This window comes from Lynx rufus, unplaced genomic scaffold (assembly GCF_022079265.1).
Source record: "Lynx rufus isolate CCGP_SWC_20201006 ecotype Redwood Valley unplaced genomic scaffold, mLynRuf1.p SCAF_3, whole genome shotgun sequence".
Lineage (NCBI taxonomy): Eukaryota > Metazoa > Chordata > Mammalia > Carnivora > Felidae > Lynx > Lynx rufus.
The window spans coordinates 85,441,951-85,462,990 of NW_025814845.1; the positions used below are offsets into that span (position 1 = coordinate 85,441,951).

At 39.0% G+C, this 21,040-nt stretch overlaps 1 protein-coding gene across 1 annotated transcript in view; it reads left to right on the forward strand.

The window, feature by feature from the left end:
• The window catches only part of ARHGEF38 (Rho guanine nucleotide exchange factor 38), a 139,346-nt gene that overhangs the window by 106,140 nt on the left and 12,166 nt on the right, over nucleotides 1-21,040 (forward strand). Inside the window, exons 6-13 of the mRNA XM_047091413.1 lie at nucleotides 233-432; nucleotides 3,317-3,450; nucleotides 8,872-8,976; nucleotides 10,724-10,846; nucleotides 14,313-14,624; nucleotides 18,045-18,188; nucleotides 18,995-19,193; nucleotides 19,364-19,623. Coding sequence (XP_046947369.1) covers nucleotides 233-432; nucleotides 3,317-3,450; nucleotides 8,872-8,976; nucleotides 10,724-10,846; nucleotides 14,313-14,624; nucleotides 18,045-18,188; nucleotides 18,995-19,193; nucleotides 19,364-19,623 — 1,477 coding nt within the window. The remainder of the gene's footprint in view (nucleotides 1-232; nucleotides 433-3,316; nucleotides 3,451-8,871; nucleotides 8,977-10,723; nucleotides 10,847-14,312; nucleotides 14,625-18,044; nucleotides 18,189-18,994; nucleotides 19,194-19,363; nucleotides 19,624-21,040) is intronic.

The window sequence follows — 21,040 nt, forward strand, 5'->3', positions numbered from 1 at the left end:
CAGTGCAGAGCCTGCTTTGGATCCTCTCTGCCTCTCCCCTGCTCATTCCCTCTCTCTCTCTCTCTCTCTCTCAAAAAATAAATAAACATTTAAAAATAAAATTGTATGCAGCCAAATGGAGGAAAAATAAAGGAGAAAAACAGTTTCAGGATTAATGATAAAAATCACAAAAATGAAAAGGAGTTAATAAGACAAATGTCTGTGAAACTGATATTATTTATCTCTATTATAGAGGCAAGCCAAACTTACTGGACATGGGCTCTTTGATGATCAAACCAATCCAGCGTGTAATGAAATACCCACTACTGCTCTGTGAACTCCAGGGCTCCACCCCTCCCTCTCACCCAGACTTCAGGGCGCTCGGGGATGCCTTCACTGCAGTGAAAGACATTAATGTGAACATCAATGAACTTAAAAGACGGAAAGATTTAGGTAAGAGGAGACATGATGAATTGAGTGTTTTCTGTGACTGGAGTGTTCTGCTTCTGAGAATCAGAATATCTAAGTAGTTACAGCAGTTGTGATGATCATGGTCATCTGATATCTAGAGTTAGAGGCCAGGGAGAAGAGTGTGATTTTGTCTGGGTTCAGGAGATCATGAGGCACACACACACACACACACACACACAAAGACAAATTTTTAAAAATTAAGCAGCCCTGGGGCGCCTGGGTGGCGCAGTCGGTTAAGCTTCCGACTTCAGCCAGGTCACGATCTCGCGGTCCGGGAGTTCGAGCCCCGCGTCGGGCTCTGGGCTGATGGCTCAGAGCCTGGAGCCTGTTTCCGATTCTGTGTCTCCCTCTCTCTCTGCCCCTCCCCCGTTCATGCTCTGTCTCTCTCTGTCCCAAAAATAAATAAACGTTGAAAAAAAAAAAATTAAGCAGCCCTATACTCAACCTCTGTTGCCCACTGCACGCCTGGTGACATACTGTGGCCTGAAGAAACCATAGCGTGTCGTCCTCCCGTCACTGGCGGTATGTGTGGCAAGTAGAGATGGCGTGGCCAAGTAGCTGGAGCCGTGGGAATCTAGAGCTTGGTGAAACGGATGGTGAAACAGGTCCAGCTGCTGCTACATAGAGCTCATCTGGTTCTGGCACATTAGGAATGGAGATTTTGTAGCAATAATTGTTTCACTGAAGTGAACAAGTATATTTCTTTCTCAAATTAACAAATTATTGCTAAGCATTTGTTAGCTGAGATGTAAAATTTGTGTCTGAAGTGGAATGTAGATTTCAGAACAGGAGGCACAGTTATATGGTTTCTATCATCCTGGATATAGTAATACATTGGGATAGATTGTAGGTCCTCTCATAGTGTAATTTGTGTCCATAAGTTCACAAATGGCTTTGTGCTTCTAACATTAAAGCTCAATTCAAGGAGCGCCTGGGTGGCTCAATCGGTTAAGCATCTGACTTTGGCTCAGGTCATGATCTCATGGTTCATGGGTTCGAGCCCCGAGCCTGGAGCCTGTTTCAGATTCTATGTCTCCCTCTCTCTGCCCCTCCCCCACTCGCACTCTGTCTCCCTCTGTCTCAAAAATAAATAGACATTAAAAAAAATTAAATAAAATAAAGCTCAATTCAACATTAAAGCAATGGTAGGACTTTGGAGCTAACTGCTCCAACAACTTCATTTATTTTTATTGTTTTTATTTTCTAATTTTTATTCAAAAAATATGTATGTATATTAATAAATTAAAATTATAAAGAAGGGCCCAGAATAAAAAAGTGGAAGTTGTAGAGGAAGAGACACCATAAAGAAAATTAAAAGACAGTCCATAGGCAAAGGATTACTATCTAGAATGTACAATTACTGATATTAAATCATTAATAAAAACATTTTAATACAGAAAAGATTAATAATAAAAGTAAGCAATTCAGAAAGAAGAATAAATTATTATTTTTTTTCAGGGGAACAATACATTTTAATTTATTTAATTTTCCTTAGAAAAAGTTTTTTTAATGTTTGTTTATTTTTGAGAGACAGAGACCTAGCATGAGTGGAGGAAGGGCAGAGAGAGAGAGGGAGGTACAGAATCTGAAGGGGCTCCTGGCTCTGAGCTGTCAGCACAGAGGCTGATGCAGGGCTTGAACTCGCGAACCGTGAGATCATGGCCTGAGCTGAAGTCGGACGCTTAACCGACTAAACCAATTAAGTGCTCCTGTATGTGTTTTTTTTTTCTCCTATTTTCTTTCTTCTTTCTCCTTCTTCTCCTTCTTTCCTGCAACATGCATGGCACTACAGTTTGCTGGGATTTGTCTTTAAATTTAATTATCATGAACATTTTGATCATAAACGTAAATATCATGGACACGTTTCTAATTAATATTGGCCTTCTTTTTACTGGTTCTCTAGTATTCTATTTCTGAGTGTGTCATAATTTATTAAACTATTCCTTTATGAATAAACCTTTTGATTGTTTCCAACATTGTGCTATTAGGAAAAAATGCTGTAGTAAACAAAACTTTGTATGCTTGACTATGGAAAACAGATTCTCTGCATGACTTTCTGATCATAGACGACACTTTTAGAAGATTCTGCCAAATTGTTCTCCACAAAACTGCATTAGTTTAATCCTCACCAACAGTGTATTAAGATTGCCCATCTCTTACCAAACCTGAATGTTAGAAATATTTAACATCTTAGGGCACCTGGGTGGCTCAGTCAGTTAAGCATCTGACTTTGGCTCAGGTCAGGATCTCCAGCCCCGCATCATGCTCTCTGCTGTCAGCACAGGGCGCGCTTTGGATCCTCTGTTCCCCCCTCTGCCCCTCCCCCACCTAATATTTTTTTCTCTCTCTCTCAACAATAAACATTTAGAAAACAAAAAGAAATATTTAACATTTTGAACAATATGAGAGATGAAATTTACTTCAAAGATAAAAAAGTAAAGCTCAGAGAGGTGACTCAACTTACCCCAAATCTCTCAGTTAGTGGAGAGCCACTCTAGGGTCTGAGGTCTCCTTGTGTTGGATCCAGTTTTCTTACCTAGGTCATGATGCTTCATCCTAGAGACTGAAGATAATAAATGTATTATTTGAGGAGAGAGAAAGCTTTTCAGGGATTTCTCTAATGTGGGAGGTAAATGCACCTTGAGCTTTGAGGTGCTCAAGCCCTTGGACAGCTGAGTTTCTGGTCAGCAGGTTGGGCAGCTGGGGTTATGACTGGGCAGTAGCACTGGAACATATTGCATCTGCATCAGAGGGTCAAAAATCATCGAGATTTCTATCTTAAATATTGATCTTATGTACTTTGGATGAAACACGCTCTTTCCATGTTGCATGTGTTCAGATCCGTGATTGCATTCTTCCATTTCAGTTCTAAAATACAAGAAGAATGATGAGGATGAATCACTTAAAGACAAATTGTCTAAACTAAATATTCATTCAATTAGTAAGAAATCAAAAAGAGTGACAAATCATCTAAAGATTCTGACCAGAGGAGAATCGCAGGTAACTTTTCTTTTGGGGTCACATACATTCTCCTGGGGAGCATGAGTGCTGATATTTGTGTAAGGTTTTGTTTGGTTGTTATCAGAGTTGTTTCTAGAACAGAGAATCAAACTAATTGCCTGATGCTGTTCCTTTCTTTCTCCTTCTTTTAAAACTCTTTTTTTTTTTTAATTAAGTTTCTTTATTTTTGAGAGGCAGAGAAAGACAGAGCATGAGTGGGGGAAGGGCAGAGAGAGAGGGAGACACAGAATCCGAAGTAGGCTCCAGGCTCTGAGTTGTCAGCACAGAGCCCAATGCAGGTCTCGAACTCACATACCGTGAGATCATGACCTGAGCTGAAGTCGGACACTCAACTGACTGAGCCACCCAGGCGCCCCACTTATTCTTTTGGAGGAAGTCGAATGGGGGTGCTGTGGTGCTTCCTTCCACTCAAGAAGGAAAGGAGAGATAAGGGTGTGAGGACAGGGCTCAACAAGGATGTCCCAGAAGTGCTGACACTCACCATCAACCAGTGCAGTCTCGCCCAAGGCAAAGTCTTCCTTTCATCTTATCTTTATTTCACTTATATATATATTTTTTTAAAAAAAGGGTATAGGTGCACACCTTACATGATTTTTTTTTCCCCTACACTTATCCTCTTCCTCTCTCCCCACTCCTATGCACATTAAATTACTGGATAATTGTTCTGTGTCAGCTGCTTAGCCTGGTTTGAACCACTTTCATCTTGACTTCTAACAAATAATGGATGGACTAGCAAAGACTCTCAGACTTTAATGTACATAACAATTACCCGAGGAGCTACCAGGGTTCCATCTGGTTGAAGGCACAACCTAGGAGTCTGTATGTTTTACAAAAACTCCAGGTGTTTTGAAGCTAAATGACCTCGAAATAAGTGACCAATGGAATACACTTTGAGAATCACAAGATGGAAAGTTCACAGCCTGGAGATAATAATTCAGTGGGGTTCTAACCAAAAGTAGGCAGGGCAGTTCTTAAAATACCATATAGCACTTTTATTCCTTCTCATTTGCCTGATTTCAACCCTTATTATGTTAACATCTCTAAGGTTTTTAGTGTGAACTAGAGGCAACCAACCGTATGATGGTTCAGCATTGGTTTTAGATGGCTTGTCCTATCTACTTCACTTGCTAGCTGCCAGAGTCTTTCCTTTTTCTGTTAAGTCTGCAGCTTTCTGATCCTAAGACCCTCTTCTTCTTCTGAATGCCTAAAAAGCTTACTGAGTGTTTCCAATCTTGGCACCATAAATATTTGCAGGAGTCAGCACAGGGCAGAAATTAAGAGCAAAGTCATCCAGATCTGGCTTTGAACCTCACCTCTTCCACTTAATAAATATTTGCCTTTGGGCACATAACTTAAATTCAAAGCATTCATACAGATTATAGTAGGACCTAACTCATGGAGTGGTTGTACGGATTAAATGAGGTGATGCTCATGAAGAAAATACCTAACACAGTGGGTAAGCACTCAATATATATTAGCTGTCATGATCATGATCATCATCATTATCATCATCATCATTATTTTATATCATTATTGTGAGAAATAAGCCCACTGACCCAATCAAAGAGGGACGCAGAGACTCAGAGCACAGTGAAGCGAGGCTTTAATCAATGTTCTTGCAAGAGTGGGTGTCTGATGGACAGGCACACTCCGGGCAGTTACGGTAGGCAATTTATTTCCTAGCATGCAAATCCATCCCCTGATTCCTCATTGGCTGAGTACTACAAAGGTTACAGCCTTACCCGGACATCGCCTACACCCTTTTAAGCCAAAAAGCAGTCTGATTGGAACAAATGTACATTCCTTGAGGTGATGCGGAGACTTCAGTTCTTTGGCAGAGGCTTATTGCAAAGCCCACAAAAAATAAGCCTGGAAAATGGACAGGGGAAGAAGAACCAGGAAGTGAAATATCTAAGGGTTTGGGGCTCCACTGTGGAAGGACGGGTTCACACATACCTCCAATAGGTTGTAAACCTATTAACTAGACAGCACAGCTTTTATTTGGTATTTCGGGAAATGAATCATCTCATTTCTCACAATTACCTTGTCTTATTATTTACCTTTTAATGTACAGACTTACTTCTCCTGTAGATATAAACTCCTTTATGCATGGTGTATTAATCAGGTCTTTTATTTTCTATATTTTATGATGTTTTTAATGCCTTGGAAAAGCTGCTGGCCACGAGAGAGGCTCCTCCCAGGGCTAATCCATTCTTAAGGATAGCAAAGGGCTCAGCTGGGATCACTTCTTTCATATGCAGACCAACCAATCCTGAGTCTATAGCTCCAAACACCTGCTTATCTATGTCTCACCCAGTAAGCCTGTATTCCTTTGCCTTAAATCATCCTAGGGCCAGCTATCAGGCAACTAGAGACCATCCCTATTGCCCAAAGCCCATGGGAATTCTCTAAACTGGTCAGTCCTGAACTGTTTATCCTTACCCAGCTGTTTCTATAGGGTTTCCCACAGAAACCACAATAAAGGCTCTGGCCTTGACTTTCCCCTTGCTCCTTTCTGCCACCTGACTGAAACCTAGTGATTGTCCTGTGGCCCTGCATGGCATGCAGTGACTTCCCCTCTAGGACTTGTCAATATAATCAACTTCTTCCAAGCCTTGTTTTTGTTTTCCTGTGTGGCTGCACCTACTTTACCATTTCATAGCCAACAGGGATATTTTCGGAGTCCGTGGCATGTACCGTTCATGCTAGTACTTTCTTCATGTTCTCCTAGGGCCTCACTGGGTCCATTGCATGCAGACAATCACTCCAGGCCCCTCTCTTAATGTGAAACTATAATGTGAGAAGTTTGGGACATCGTGGTGTATGGTCATAGGTCAGGGAAAGGAAAATCAAGACATCTGAACTAAAAACAAAAATAATAAAATCGGACTGGGAATTCAGTTTGAGAAGAGACTGTAGCCTCCACAGGCATGTGTAAATGTCATGCACACAATTCTCCCCTAGTCTTTAAGATGCTGCTTCTGGCTTAAGACAATTCTATTGAAGAACAATAGGAAGGTTTAATTCTGGGCAGGTTTTTGTAGAAGCAGTTACATTCTTTAACATATTTATCATCAGCTTCTGATATTTTCCAATTGTGAACTAAAAGTGAATTGTAGGTAAAGTGGCCTGAAGGGATATTAATTAGATTTTCCCCTTAATCTTTTGAGAAGATGTCCTGTCAGCAATGAAGCATTTCACTGTTAATCAGAAAATCAGCTGCATAGGCTGAACTGCAGAAGAGATAAATCTCAAATCAGTCAATTTTGCACTTGTCAGCAGCTCAAGTGAAATATTTGGTGGAGTTAGGGTATAAAACTATTACCCAAGAGGAAGATTCCATTCAATTCATCACACATGTATTGAACTATGTACCAGACACTATGTTAGAGATTGGGAATACAAAGAAATTCTGCATTCAGACTCCTTGGGTTTGAATCCTGGCTCTACTTATTAACATGAGTACATTTCTTTAACTTCCTATATTATTTAGGGTAAAGGCCAAGCTTCTAACACAAAAAGATTCCAAAACAAAGTAGCTTAAGCCAGATAGTCATTTATTTCTCTCTCTTACCATAGTCCTGAGATGTGAATTCAGATGAGCTCTGCTGCACAAAATTCTTTAGGAACCCGGTTATCCCCAGTTTGTGCTGTGCCTTCCCCTAAACATACTGTCTTCATTGGCTTGGTTGAAGCTGGGTCACTGCTGTGTCTTCAGTCAAGTCTCAAGGACAATGTTACAAGGCCAAAATTCATAAATGAAACACATCCTTTAGCTCACATCCTATTTGCCCAAACCAGTTACAAAGGGCAGAGCCAGCTGCAGGGAGCCTGGAAAGAGCAGCCACATGTCCCACTTAACCCAGGGTGCAGATCCTATCAGCAAAAGGACGACAGGGAACATCAACTATATCTGCCACACCTCTCAAGCTTCTATTTCTTTATCTCTAAAATGGGATTAATAGTGGCACCTAGGCCATTGAGTTATATAAGAATTAAAATGAGAAAAATGGAAGACAGGTTTTAAGCACAGTGTCTGGAATATGGTGTTTAATAAATGTTAGCTGTTATTATTATTATTATTATTATTAAGAAAAAATACTTAATCTCAAATGCTTGTAATTCATCAGTGGAGAGAATCACTTAAATAATTAACTAGAGCTGTGAGAGCACATGGGGGAGCAATTAATTTTCTACAGTGGAAAGAATAGGAATTCAAGGGGGGATTCACAGAAGGGGTGACAGTTGAGTCCTTAAGAAAATTAAACAGAATTCTGCAAGGCAAAAAAAGGACAGCAGCATATTCCAGCAAAATAAAGTAGCATGAAAAAGGCTTGGGTATAGGAACATAAAACTGGGCAATATTTCTCATACTGTGATCCTTGGAATCTCTTATTTTTGAATCATCTGGATCCCAGCCAAGATACACAAAATAAAATAGCTGGCAATGGGTCCTTGAAAATTGCATTTAAAATAATCTGCCCTGGCATATTGTTCTTTACATCAAATGGGGTTAGAGCATAGAGATCCTAAGCTAGGGGGTACTGAATGTTGTGTGAATTACAAAGAACTGCCCATTTAATCAAAAGCTTTCTAGATAAATAATATTAAGGGGTTTAAAAATAAAATAAAAATGAAACCATTTTCTATACACATAGTTCTAAGGTCAACCATCTTAAATCAACAAACCTATGAACAGAGAACAGCTATGGTTACTACTGTTGTGGGATTTTTTACCTTAATATCTGGATTCCCTGTCTTGCCGCTTCGAAGAATAAAGAGGTGGATGCAGAATAAAATGAGCAGCAGGCAAAAGTTTGTTAGAGTATGAGAAAATAAGAATAGTATGAAAGCTCTCTTTACAGAGAGGGGGCATTCGAAAGTGAATGCCCCTGACTATAGACAAGGGTCTTTGTTTCACAAGGTTTTAACCCTAACCACCCCCACTCCTCATCCCCCCACCCCTGCTTCCCTTCCCCCATGTTTCTTCTCAGGTTCTACCCTTATTTATAGGTAACTCCAAATGCCTTGTCTATTAATTATTTTACGAACACACAAATGTAGCATAATTTAAGTACATACATAATATATGCCATTAAAAACTGCAGAGAAAAGTTTTACCTCCTACAGCTACCATCGCATAGATGAAGAAGCTATGTGAAAGCTGAGAGCAGATTAACCTCACCATGTGACTTTGCTCCACTAATTGAACATCAGTCATGCTGTGTGCTGGTACACAGCAAGTGCCGTGCTGAGACGGTCAGCATGACATGAACGGTTTTCATCTCAACAAGGAGTTTTTGGTTTTTTTTATCATGTGCTAGGCTAATACAGTCCATGCTATTTTTTCAAAACACCAGATTTGTTTGAGTTATAGAAATAATTTCATCTCTATTTTAGGTAAAAGACAATACCTTTAATAGGGAAGAAAAGCTATTTAGATCTTTGGAAAAGACGGTGAGGCATTGTGTGAAGAACATTTCGCTCTGTCTTCAACACATACAGGTAGGTGAGACAACTGTTTTTGAAGTTTCTACAAGAAGATCTTAATGTCCATGGTTATTACAAAGAGTAAATATGAATGTTCATTTGTTTATATGATCGAATTTATATGATAAAATTCATTGTATCAGATTTGGGAGGCTGCCAACTGCAGGTGAGGGAAGCCAGTAGAAACATTTAGATTTTGCTCTTTGTTCCCTTACCTGCCCCATTTCTTCTCCCAATCGAAGTCGCCATGTTGTGGAACATGTGTTCACATGACGCTTGACCACATGGTGCTGGGCCATCAGCATGCTTTCCTCACAATTGAGATGAATTCATTAATGCAAAATGAATTTAGCAGAAATTTTCTTTATTTGTTGTATTATACTAACACATCCCTTTCTAGTACCTAGAACACATATTTGCAAATTTAAAAGTAGGACTGAAAGAAAAAAGTAAATCAAAGAGGAGGCATAAAATGAAATTAGAGAAGTTACAGAGCGAAAAGTACATAACATAAAGGCCATATAAAAACCACAGAAACTGGGTCTCAAATTTAGCTGTAACCTTCTGAGAAGCCAACTTAAGAAAGGACATGTGATCACACAACTCTGGATGAACTGAGCACCTCTATTTATTTTATAACTAGTGTTTCATAATGCCCCCTTTACAGTTCTGAATGAAATTCACCAGTAATTCAACCCAAGGTAGGTAGGTTTATGTAAAAGAAAATAAACTCTAACAAAATACTAAGAACTACAATATGCAAATGCTCCCACACAACCATAGTAGAAGACAAAAATACCCCCCCCCCCGCAAATTTCCAGTCCCTCAGGAGGTTTTCCTGCCCTTGTTGAGAATCACTGACTTAACCAAACCCATTGAAGTGCAGTATAATTATATTCAGTAGAGAAAGAATTGATCTCATAAAGAAGACATAGTGTCCTCAACATCTTGATAATGGTCATGACTTTGAGACATAGACAGCTAGTAGAATTACATGTAACTCAGTTAACAAATGACGCCCTTCCCATTTCCCAGTTTTGATCTTGGATATCTATTTTTGGAAGCTAGATAAATTATCATACCAACAGAGGATTATGTTAACAGGCATTATGATTTGGAGACAGGTTCTATGTTAAGTAACCAACAAGCCACAATCTTTTCTCATTTATTAACTGACACAAAGCCTGATTTTACCACCAGTTTTGCTAATCTCTTCCTAAAGCTCTGCTTTATGTGAAAAGAAAACTAAACCTTAATTATAACAGCCAGAGAACACTGGGAACCTGTCCTTCTTATACATTTCATGAAGTAAATGTATCTTGGGAACATCTACAGGAAAGTCTTCTGTTTCCACTAGCTGATTCAACCAAAACATGAACATCTTCTTTTAAAGACAGCATTACATTTTCTAAAGAAAGCTGAAGACATAAATCAAAGAGAAGTGACTTCTAAAATAAGGGATCTGTAAGAACTGAATGCTGAATAATGGCCAATGAGGGAACTTAAGATGGAGTCCCCTTAAGAAAGAAGGTGTCATACAGAGCAGTATGAGGAAGTGACAGAGGGAAAGTAAGAAAATAGATTGTTACAAGTAGTCTCATTCATCGTACAGAGCATTCATGAAATTTTTCCTTCCTTTTTTTTCTGTGTATCCCTCAGTGGTAACGGAGGGTTATAATGATGAAGTGCACACTTGCGGCACATTTAAATGTACTGAACTTCAGAACTTTGCCCATTTTGTGACTTTGTTCTTGGGTTCCAGGATGCCATGCCCTTAGCGCTGCAGAGTGTAATGGAGCTCCAGGACATCTCTTGCAACAGAGATAAGGAGGAGAGGAGCCATTCAGAGACCCCGAGTAACGCCCCACAACCCTGTGGTGACTTTGTAAGTTATTTATATTCACAGATAAATTAGAAAGTAGGGTTAAAAGAAAAGTTGCTTTTTATTTGTTTTGCTAGAGTTAGAAAAAACATGCACTAAAGCAAACACTAATGTCAAAATTAATAGATTTAAATAGGAGGGTATTATTATTATTATTATTAACTATTTTAAAGTGGATTAGTGAAGATTTTACTATAATCAAAATTTAAGAGCGTCCCAGACTGTATTTCTAAGAGTAGTCAGTGTCTGTGTCGCTTTTAAAGTCAACATTTAGGGGCGCCTGGGTGGCTCAGTTGGTTGGGTGACCGACTTTGGCTCAGGTCATGATCTCACAGTTCGTGGGTTTGAGCCCCGTGTAGGGCTCTGTGCTGAACACTTGCTCAGAGCCTGGAGCCTGCTTCGGATTCTGTGGCTCCTTCTCTCTCTGCCCCTCCTCCCCTGTTTGTGCTCTGTCTCACTCTGTCTCTCAAAAATAAATAAATGTTAAAGTCAACATTTAGTTTAAGCCTGCATGTGATAGGTCATCAATTTATTAAGTTGGAACACTGTGATTTTCTTTTTTTTTTAATTATTTATTTATTTATTTATTTATTTATTTATTTATTTATTTTGAGAGAAAGAGCAGAGAGAGAGAGGGAGTGTGAATAGGGGAAGGGCAGAGAGGGAGGGAGACAGGGAATCCCAAGCAGGTTCTGCACGGTCAGTGCAGAGCCCGACATGGGGCTTGAACTCATGAACCGTGAGATATGGCCAAAGCCGAAATCCAAAGCCCGACGCTTAACCAATGAGTCACCCAGACATCCCAGAAAGCTGTGATTTTCTTAAAGGAGTCTCTGGAAAAGTCCACAGTCTTTTCAGGAGGAGCAATGATACTCTCTGAAGATGTGACTTTTATTAACACAGTATATATTGTAAAGTAAAGCCTTATTGAGAAAGGGATTTTACCTTTGAGTCATACAACTTCTGTTCTGCAGTAAAATATGTGCTTTTTATGAGTTCTTTAAAATATAAAGAATTATAAAACATAGCTAGAGCATCATAAAAACATGCTAAGGCCAAGAAAATATTTGTCTGGTAAATTAGTTTGAGTAATACAAATTTTAATTTAGTATCTTTTGTCCCATAGGTATTAATATAGCATAGTAGCATTTCAAGTATTATATAGAAGCTATAATAGATTTCTGCATCATCTTGAAAGTCCTTGAAAGTGGCATTTTATGTTGGCATTATTGGCATTTGGGGTCACACAGTTCTTCACTGAGGCCCTCGTGTTGGGGGATGTTTAGCATTTCTGGTGTAGCAGGCTCTAGATCTCAGTAATGCCCCCGAGTCATCCAGTGAATACCCTCACATAGTAGTTCCAAATCCTAGGAGATGATGCAGCCCCACCCCCCAGGAAAAAAAAACACTCAGAAGCATCTCTCTTTCCTGGCACTGGGGAATGGAAAATCAGGATCACATGTGAATTAAGACAATCGATGAGATAAATATGAGAGCAAGAGAGAAGTTTTTCCGATGCATGTGAAATGGAAAAAGTGTGGCTAGTTCTTTATAAATTTCTGGGCTTAATTACAGAGAATACATTTTAGAAAAGTCCTTAAGGGTTTGCTCTTTAGCTTAATTCCAATGTATTAAGTAGATGAGTATTTATTGAGCTGTCAGAGCAGGGTGTACAGCTTCTCCCTCAGCAAGAATGTCCAGAATTTGATAAAAGAAGAGCAGTGTTCTTCTCCACCTTGCATGAGACCACAAGATGATAAATTCGGCTAAATTAAAATAATCGAGAGACATCACTATAAAAGTAACTTTTTAACTTATGAATAAAGTATATTAAGCTTTTTAAAAAAACAAATATTAATAAGAGCTCAAAAATCTATCTAAAGGCAGAGCCGTGTTTTTATCTAACCTTAACTAATACTTGCCTACATGTTTTGTATAGGACAAAATATTAGAAGAAAATCTGATTCTTATTTGTTCCAACCATAATTCCTATGTCTGGGTGAATCAGTTTATGTCTACGGTCCACAGGATATGTATATAGTAATTATGTTGTGATATTGTAATTATATTACCTGTAGAATCCAGTCAAGTTACAAATATAGTAATTTATCCAAGAACAGTAAACAGATTCTTCATTTAGTCAAAGGACTCATTAAATAGTCTGCTGGTGTATATTGATTATCTTATAAACTAGACATCAAATTTAATCTGTGTAGTCTATTGCTAGTACCAGTAAGAGATTGGTTTCCCCTCTCTGTAGATTTCCCGTGAGTTCAGACAAAGTTACCAGAGGCTGCTTACTGCTCAGATGCTGATTCCCTAGGACATCTTTCAGGGTACAAAGGAGAAACCTACTTCCAAATTGCTATGACATAATCATGTAACCCAAGCATATATGATAAAGGGTAAAGTTGGCAGTCAGCAGATAGGATACTATTTGCACTTCAGAAGAGAGGGGGAGGAAAGAGAAGTATCAGAAATTAAATTCAGGGTGCCCAGGAGCTGGCATGGGGTTGGGGGCTAATATGAAGTTCATTTTCCTTTTCTTTTAATTCTTTTTTATTTATTTATTTGACAGAAGAAGAGGGAGAGAGAGCAGGGGGAGGAGCAGAGAGAGAGGGAGAGAGAGAATCCCAAGCAGGCTCCACGCTGTCAGCACAGAGCCCGACACGGGGCTTGATCTCACGAACTGTGAGATTATGACCTAAGCCAAAATCCAGAGTTGGACGCTTAACCTGCTGAACGAACCAGGTGCCCCATGAAGTTCATTTTCAATGACTCAGACCTAATAATGTAACAATTTAAGAAACGAAACAAAACCAGCATCAGTTTAGTCTTTTAATGTATTTAAAGAGAAAGCAGTAATTCTGTTGTCATTTCTATCACAGGAGCAAAATACCTATAATAAGGAGGTACTTATCTATATAGGGAATACAATTCCACTACCCACAATGAGTTACCAGGGTAGCCAAGGAATTGAGACGGATGTGGGAGGAACAGTATATAGTCTCTTCTAAGACTATCTTCCTTTTGTTGCCTGCAAAGGAAGGAAATGATATGGTGAGTCATTTGCAGTCTTAGGGGTCAAAGACTAGAGTTTGCTTCCCACCCCATGGGCTGGAGTAGCGCTGTTTGGCTCTGGGATTAGAAAGAAAGGGAAGAGAAAGAGTTGAAGGAGATGACACCAATGACAAAACTAGTGGCTGTAGAGGGAAAGGTTGAGTGTATTTTGGGTGTGCAGGCTTTAATTTTTGTATTCCTCTATTCCTCCTCCTAGAGTCCCTCTTTTAATTCCTTGAGCGGGTTTAGCTAGACAGAAAAAAAGATCACATCCTCTCTTAACTTGGCTCGATACTTTCCTGCCTTTCTTTGTGCTCCTTCAGGGAGGACATAAGCCTACTGGTGATAGTGCAGGACATGTACTTGTTGTTGCTTACTCTGGGACAGCATTGTTTTTCTCTTTTGGCAGGCAGCCCATTTACAGAGGCTTGTCCTGATGCCCCTGTCAGCCCTGCTGTCCTTGTTCCCCGGGCCTCAGAAGCTCATCCAAAAGCGCTATGACAAATTGCTGGACTGCAACAGCAACCTACGACGGGCAGCAGGAGATGAGTCAGACTTGGCCAAAAAGGAGTATGAGGCCCTCAATGCCCAGCTTGTGGAGGAGCTCCAGGTGTTCAACCAGGCTGCCCGGAAGATTCTGTGGAACTGTCTGTGTAGCTTCGTCACTCTCCTTGGGGACCTGACACTTGTGGCTCAGCAGGTTTATTCCACGGTGGCACCGGTAAGCTCAGTACCAGCTCCTGCTACCCTGGCCTGCGAGATCTACTAGAAACCACAGCCATGAAGGGGTGCCTAGGTGGCTCAGTCGGTTAAGTGCCTGACTTTGGCTCAGGTCATGATCTCAGGGTTCATGAGTTCGAGCCCCTCATTGGGCTCTGTGCTGTCAGCTCATAGCCTGGAGCCTGCTTTGGACTTTGTGTCCCGCCCCTCTCAAAAATGGATAAACATTAAAAAAAAAAAAAAAAAGAAAGAAAAGAAAAGAAACCCACAGCTATGTCAAGTGGCCCTGTTCACAGTGGGTATGTGTGTGGTGCATGTGTGTGCCTGGGGCAGGGGCTGTATTTTAACTGAAGCCAGTCATATAGTCTATTTCTTTCTCTTTCCTCCATAGGAAAATTTCCTAGTTCAGGTTTGTTGTGACCTGCACACGTGTATTTCTTTTTGTAGGTTCCTCTTTGAATACCAAACACCTTTTAGCTTTGTTCCACTCATCAGTGAAGCCAGGGTAGCTCCACCTGCTTGATGTTTTGCTGAAGTTTATCAATATTTATTTTGTATTCTCTTCCTATTCAACAGTTCTTCAATGCTAACCATGACTGTGTAAGATATGGATCCTAAAAGAAGGCCATCTCAATGTAATGACAGAAATAGGGTAACTGTCAAACCAGTCACTTTTGCTTCTGTTTTCCTCTATGGAAAAAAAAAAGGCCTAGGGTGTGTGTGTGTGTGTGTGTGTGTGTGTGTGCACGCGTGTGTGTGTAATTTAGCTTTCCATTAGGATATGATTTTATGACTATTTCCCTGACGGAGAAGAAAGATATTTACAACCTAATATCAACTTAAAAAAATCAGTGTGGTTTCTTTGCCCCTCATTTCAATTAGTTCTCATTCAGCTGGGTAGATATTTAATGGGCAACATTTGGAGGAAAATTAATTGTCCTGACTTTATTTTTCACTGTGTATTTAATTAACTTTTAGCTTATCCTTTGAATTAAATTAAGGTGAATAAACAGGTGCTATACTTATATGGTTCAAAAGGCAAAACTACATAAAAATGTATAAGCAGCTTCACATAGACTCCTGTCCCCTAATGACTCATCCCCTACTCCACCCCCGCTGTTACTAATTTATCCGTTTATGGTTTCTTCATGCCATTAGAAGTGCAAATATGTATATATTTTTCTGTATATATTTTCCCTATATAAAACTAGGAAATTATGGCAGCATTCTGCAATTTAACCTTCTGAGGATGCATCCATGTCAGTACACAGAGAGCTTTCTCTTCTCTTCTATAGCTTCATACTAGTCTACTGCATAGCTATACAATAGTGTACAACCAATCCCCTATTTTCTGGATAACAACTTTATTGAGATATCATTCACATACCATATATTCCACCCATTTAAAGTATGCGATTCCACAGTTTTTAGTATTTTCACAAGAGTTGTGCAGCCATCACCACAATCAATTTTATAACATCATCATCACCCCCAAAATAAACCCTGTGCCATTAGCAGTGAATCCACATTTCTGCCCAACCTCCCAGCCCTAGGCAATCACCAATCTATTTTCTGTCTCTATAGATTTACCTATTCTGGACATTTCATATAAATAGAATTCTATGAAATGTGTTTTTTTGTGACTGGCTTCTTTCACTTAGCATAATGTTTTCAAGTTTCATCCATGTTGTGGCATGTTTCGGTACTTAATTCTTTTTATTGACAAATAATATTTCATTGTAGAGATATGCCACATTTTATTTATCCATCACCAGTGGATGGACATTTGGGTTATTTCCACTTTTGGCCAACTATGAATACTGCTGCTATGAACATTTGAGATCTTAGTGAATGTATGTTAGTGGATGTATGTTTTCATTTCTTTTGGGTACATATCTAGGAGTAGAATTGCTGGATCATATGCTAACTCTTGTGTTTAACCTTTTCAAGAACTGCCAGACTTTTCCCAAGTGGCCGCACTATTTTACATTCGCAACAGTGATAACTGAGGTTCCCATTCCTTACATCTACCTGTCCTTAGTTTTTTGTTTTTTTTTTTATAGCCATCCCAGTGGGTGTGAAGTGATATCTCATTATGGTTTTGATTTGCATTTCCTTGATCATTTCCTTATTTTAAACTTTTTAAATTGAAGTATAACTTATGTATGGTAAAGTGCATCAGTCTGAAGTGCCCATCTCAATGAATATTTGCAAATACATACATCTGTGTAACCACCATCAAAATGTAGACATTAGCCCTTTCCAGTTCCCCTTAAGAGCCACTCATGACCACTCCTTGGCTACAGTCCCTCAAAGGTAACCATTTTTCTTACATATATATCTTAGACTGTTATGCCTGGTTTGTATTTCATGAAAATGGAATCATATGGTATGTATAGCTTTGTGTATTAACCTGTTCCTATGGAAGGATATTTGGATGATTCCAGTTGCCTATAGCTGCGTAACAAATTACACCAAATATGGCAGCATGTAACAACCAATAGTCATTTATTACTATAGTCTCTCATGGTTCTGGAGGTTCACTGGGCTCAAGGAAGTCATTCTCAGTGTCCCTTATAAGGTTGTAGTCTGATAATAGCTGGGGCTAGAGTCATCTCGAAGACTTCCTCAGGCCCATGTCTGAGGTGGGAGATGGGGTGATGACAGAAGACTCAAACAGTTGGCGACTAGGACAGTTGGGGCTCCATAGACCTCTCACCCTGCTCCGATCTTTCAACACGGTCTTTTGATATGGCGGCCACAGTGCAACTGGCCTTCTTCCATGGTTAATATTAAGTCTCCCAGAGTGAGTGTCACAAAAGAAACCAGCAGAGGCTATACAGTCTTTTTTAGCCTAATCTTGAAAGTCAGATAGCATCACTTCTGTCGTTCCATTCATTTCCATTCTGTTCATGGAGGCAATTAAAAAAACCCACCCACTTTTGAGGGGAGAGGGCATGGACTCCACTCCACTTCCTGAGGAGAGGCATGTCAAAGAATTTGCTGATTTGCTTTAAAGCTGCCACAGGCTCTTGACCAATGCTTCTTGTTTTAGCTGCTTTCTCTTTCCCCCTATCCCACCCTACCACATTGGAAGACCCTCTTGCCACCAATTCCTGAGCCCTTCTTCCAAAATTCCATTGTGTTTTTTATTTCTCTTGTGTTCTTTTATTTAGGCTTGAACCTTTAAAAAAACTATCCCTATCATTTTAGTGAGGTTTCCAGAGACAGCAAACTAAATTAGACTTCTTTTTTAAAAAGTTTATTTAGACCATTTTTATCTAAATCTTCTAACATTGTCCCAATCTCTTGCTGTGGAGCTATCTTACACTTTCTTTGCTTGTCACAACTCTACTAAATTCAATATCTAATATGGTTAAATAGTTGTCTGAGAAGAATGCCATATCATTTCTACCTATAGGTACCACTGCTGGCCTCGAGCATCTCTGAAATTCAGAATCGAGTACTAGAAGAGATTCAAAATCTTAATTTTGTAAAGGACAACAGTGCCACCTTTATTGAGAGGAAACTTAGTTTTGAAAAGAAGAAGCCTGTGCAAATTCTGGTGAGTTTGGTAGGGTTCGTGACAATGACTATCACTTCTTTTCCTTGTTCAAATCACAGTGTATTATTTTTCATATCACTTATCTCATCCTAGTATCCTGTAACTTACCTACCTATTATATTTAGGATTTCTTGTCTATTTCTACTTTCTATACTATGAGTTCTGTAAGGTCCTAGATTTTTGCCTGTTTTATACATGACGTATTCCAAGATGCTAAAATGGTGCCTGACAACAGATATAAATATCTCCTGAATGAATGAATAGAATTTTATAGAGCAAAATCATATAGTCCAACTTCTTCATTTTTCTAGATAAGGAATCCCAGGCACTGAAGATAAAGTAGCTTTCTCAAAATCACTAGAGGCAGAGCTGGGAGGGGTCTAGGCCTTTTGACTCCTGCCTAATTTACTGATATTGTTTCCCAGAAAAAGACATGCACATATACAATTTACTTAATTAAATAGTGTTTTTCAAGTGCTTAATACACAAGGGGTTGTCTACAGTATGGCAAAAAATTAAAAATTGTTCTATCCAAGAGGGATTAGAACCTCTGCCTCCTTATGCTCAGTTGGATTTTCTTTCCTCTCTGCAACACTGCCCTCATGTGCTAACTGGAGAATTTTTCACTGCAGAACTCAGCCGGATGCTTCACAATAATTCCAACAATGCCTTAGTGTTGAAATAATCCCAAATCAGTGGATGGCTTCAACATTAACAAAAAATCTCCAAAGAAGGAGTATTTACCAGTTCAGTGAGGATTTTATTATACATCTATGTAAACCAAAATTTCTCCTTACTTCTCCCAGCCTGAAGTGCCACGTCAAACCGATGTTCACCGCTCCAAACTTCTGTCCACGTACAGTAAAGAAGAACTCTACCAGGCAAAGCGGAAGTGCAATGCTACACAAGAATATGACATCAATCTTCTAGGGGGGGAATTGGTGGCTGTGATGGAACAGAAAGATCCACTGGGGAGTACCAGCAGGTGGCTCGTTGACACAGGAAGTAAGGTTTTTGTTTTTTGTTTTTTTTTGCATAAAATGCACAAAACTACCCCCTCTTTTCAGGTGGAGATTTCCCCACGGGCCACTCTGTGCTTCTCTAAACACAAATGTTTGGTGAGGGTACACAAATGACCTTGTTTTTTTCTTTCTTTCTTTCTGTTTCCTATCCAGTTATAAAAGGATATGTGTATTCCTCCTTCTTAAAACCCTACAATCCTGCAAAAGTGCAGAAGGTGGATGCTGAGAACAGGTTCTGTGATGACGATTTTGATAACATCAGCCTCTTTGTGTCCTCACGGCCAGCTAGTGACAGTGTCACAGGCACCCCAGAAAGTAGTGTAAGTGATAGCAGCTCATCTCTTAGTGGCACATATGGAAAGTTTGAAACAAACGGCACTGACGCTGACAGTTCTCAAGAGGTAGATGAACAGGTAAGAATTTGAACCTTGATGTAAAACTGCTTGGCTGTTCAAATCATGAAAGATGTTCTCTCTAACAGCACTCTATCTTGCTGCAAGCCTTGGTGAAAGTGTCAGCTTTGATAGCAAGGAGACCCAGCTCTATGAACACTTATTTTCTGTGCACCTTTCTGCAAGGAATTTAATTCTCTGAGCCTGTTCGTCAAGTGAGGAAAAGAGGACAATAATTCCTACTTTGCAGACTTGATGTGAGGATTAGAGAAAACGTATATATGTAAAGTACCCAGCACAGAGTAGACACTCAGTAAATAGAAACTGTTACTATTACTATCCTGCTGTTATGTACTTGGAGTAAAGCAAAGATGGCCTTTTTATATTCCTCCATCAGAGAAAAACAGTTCAATACTGAACAGATTGCCGCCATAAGCAGCATGTGGAAAATTGTCCATGATTCCTCTAAGAGCAGTAACATCATTGAGCTATCTAGTAATTGGCCATTTTTAATCTCTTGTACCATATCCTGAAACCTTTAAGAGCTACTTTTCCCGCACTGCACCAAAGCAGAGACTATTGGGATAATTCTTTTGCAAATTTATAAGTTACCTATAATATGGCACTCCTTTTTCCTACATCAGAAAGTTTAAATATATTTAACTGTTAAACCTCAAGTGGCGACCAACTAACTGCTTCTCTTTTTTTAACTTGCTTTTTTCTTTAGTGGCTTTTTATTAATTCATTTAAATTTGTAATACATGTTATCTGTGAAAAGTTAAAATGGTATAAAGGTATACATAAATTAGAAGTAAAGATCTTTATTCCCTTCTCCCCCAACTCTACAATTCAGAGACAAGTATTAGGGTTTATGTTTTCAGACATTTTCTGTGCATGTACAAACACATATTTTTACAAGTGGGAACATATATGTGTTAACATAATTTGGTTATTTTTTTCCACTTAACAATGTATCTTACACACAACAGTACCTAAATACTACCTTAGTCCTTAAAAAATTCTTCATAGTAATTTATTTTGTGGATATATCATAATTTATGTAACTAGTACTCTAATAATAGGCATTTAGAATATTTGGGGGGGTTTTAGAATTTCAAACTACTTCACACAAGATCCTCGTTCATCTATCTGTGTGCACTTATATGAGTATATACACAGGATAAATTGGAGAGTCAAAGGGTATATATATTGGAGAATATGGGTATATATAAATATATACATAGGAGAATACTGGAGAGTCAAAGGGTATATATATCTAAATACCCTATCTACCCTTAATAGACATTGCCATACTGCCCTTCAAAATAGTTTAGTTTCTTTCATCAATGATAACACTGATTCTTGTCCAATTCATAATTTAAAAAAAAAAAATCTTTATTAAGGACTTATTTACACATCATAAAATCCATCTATTTTA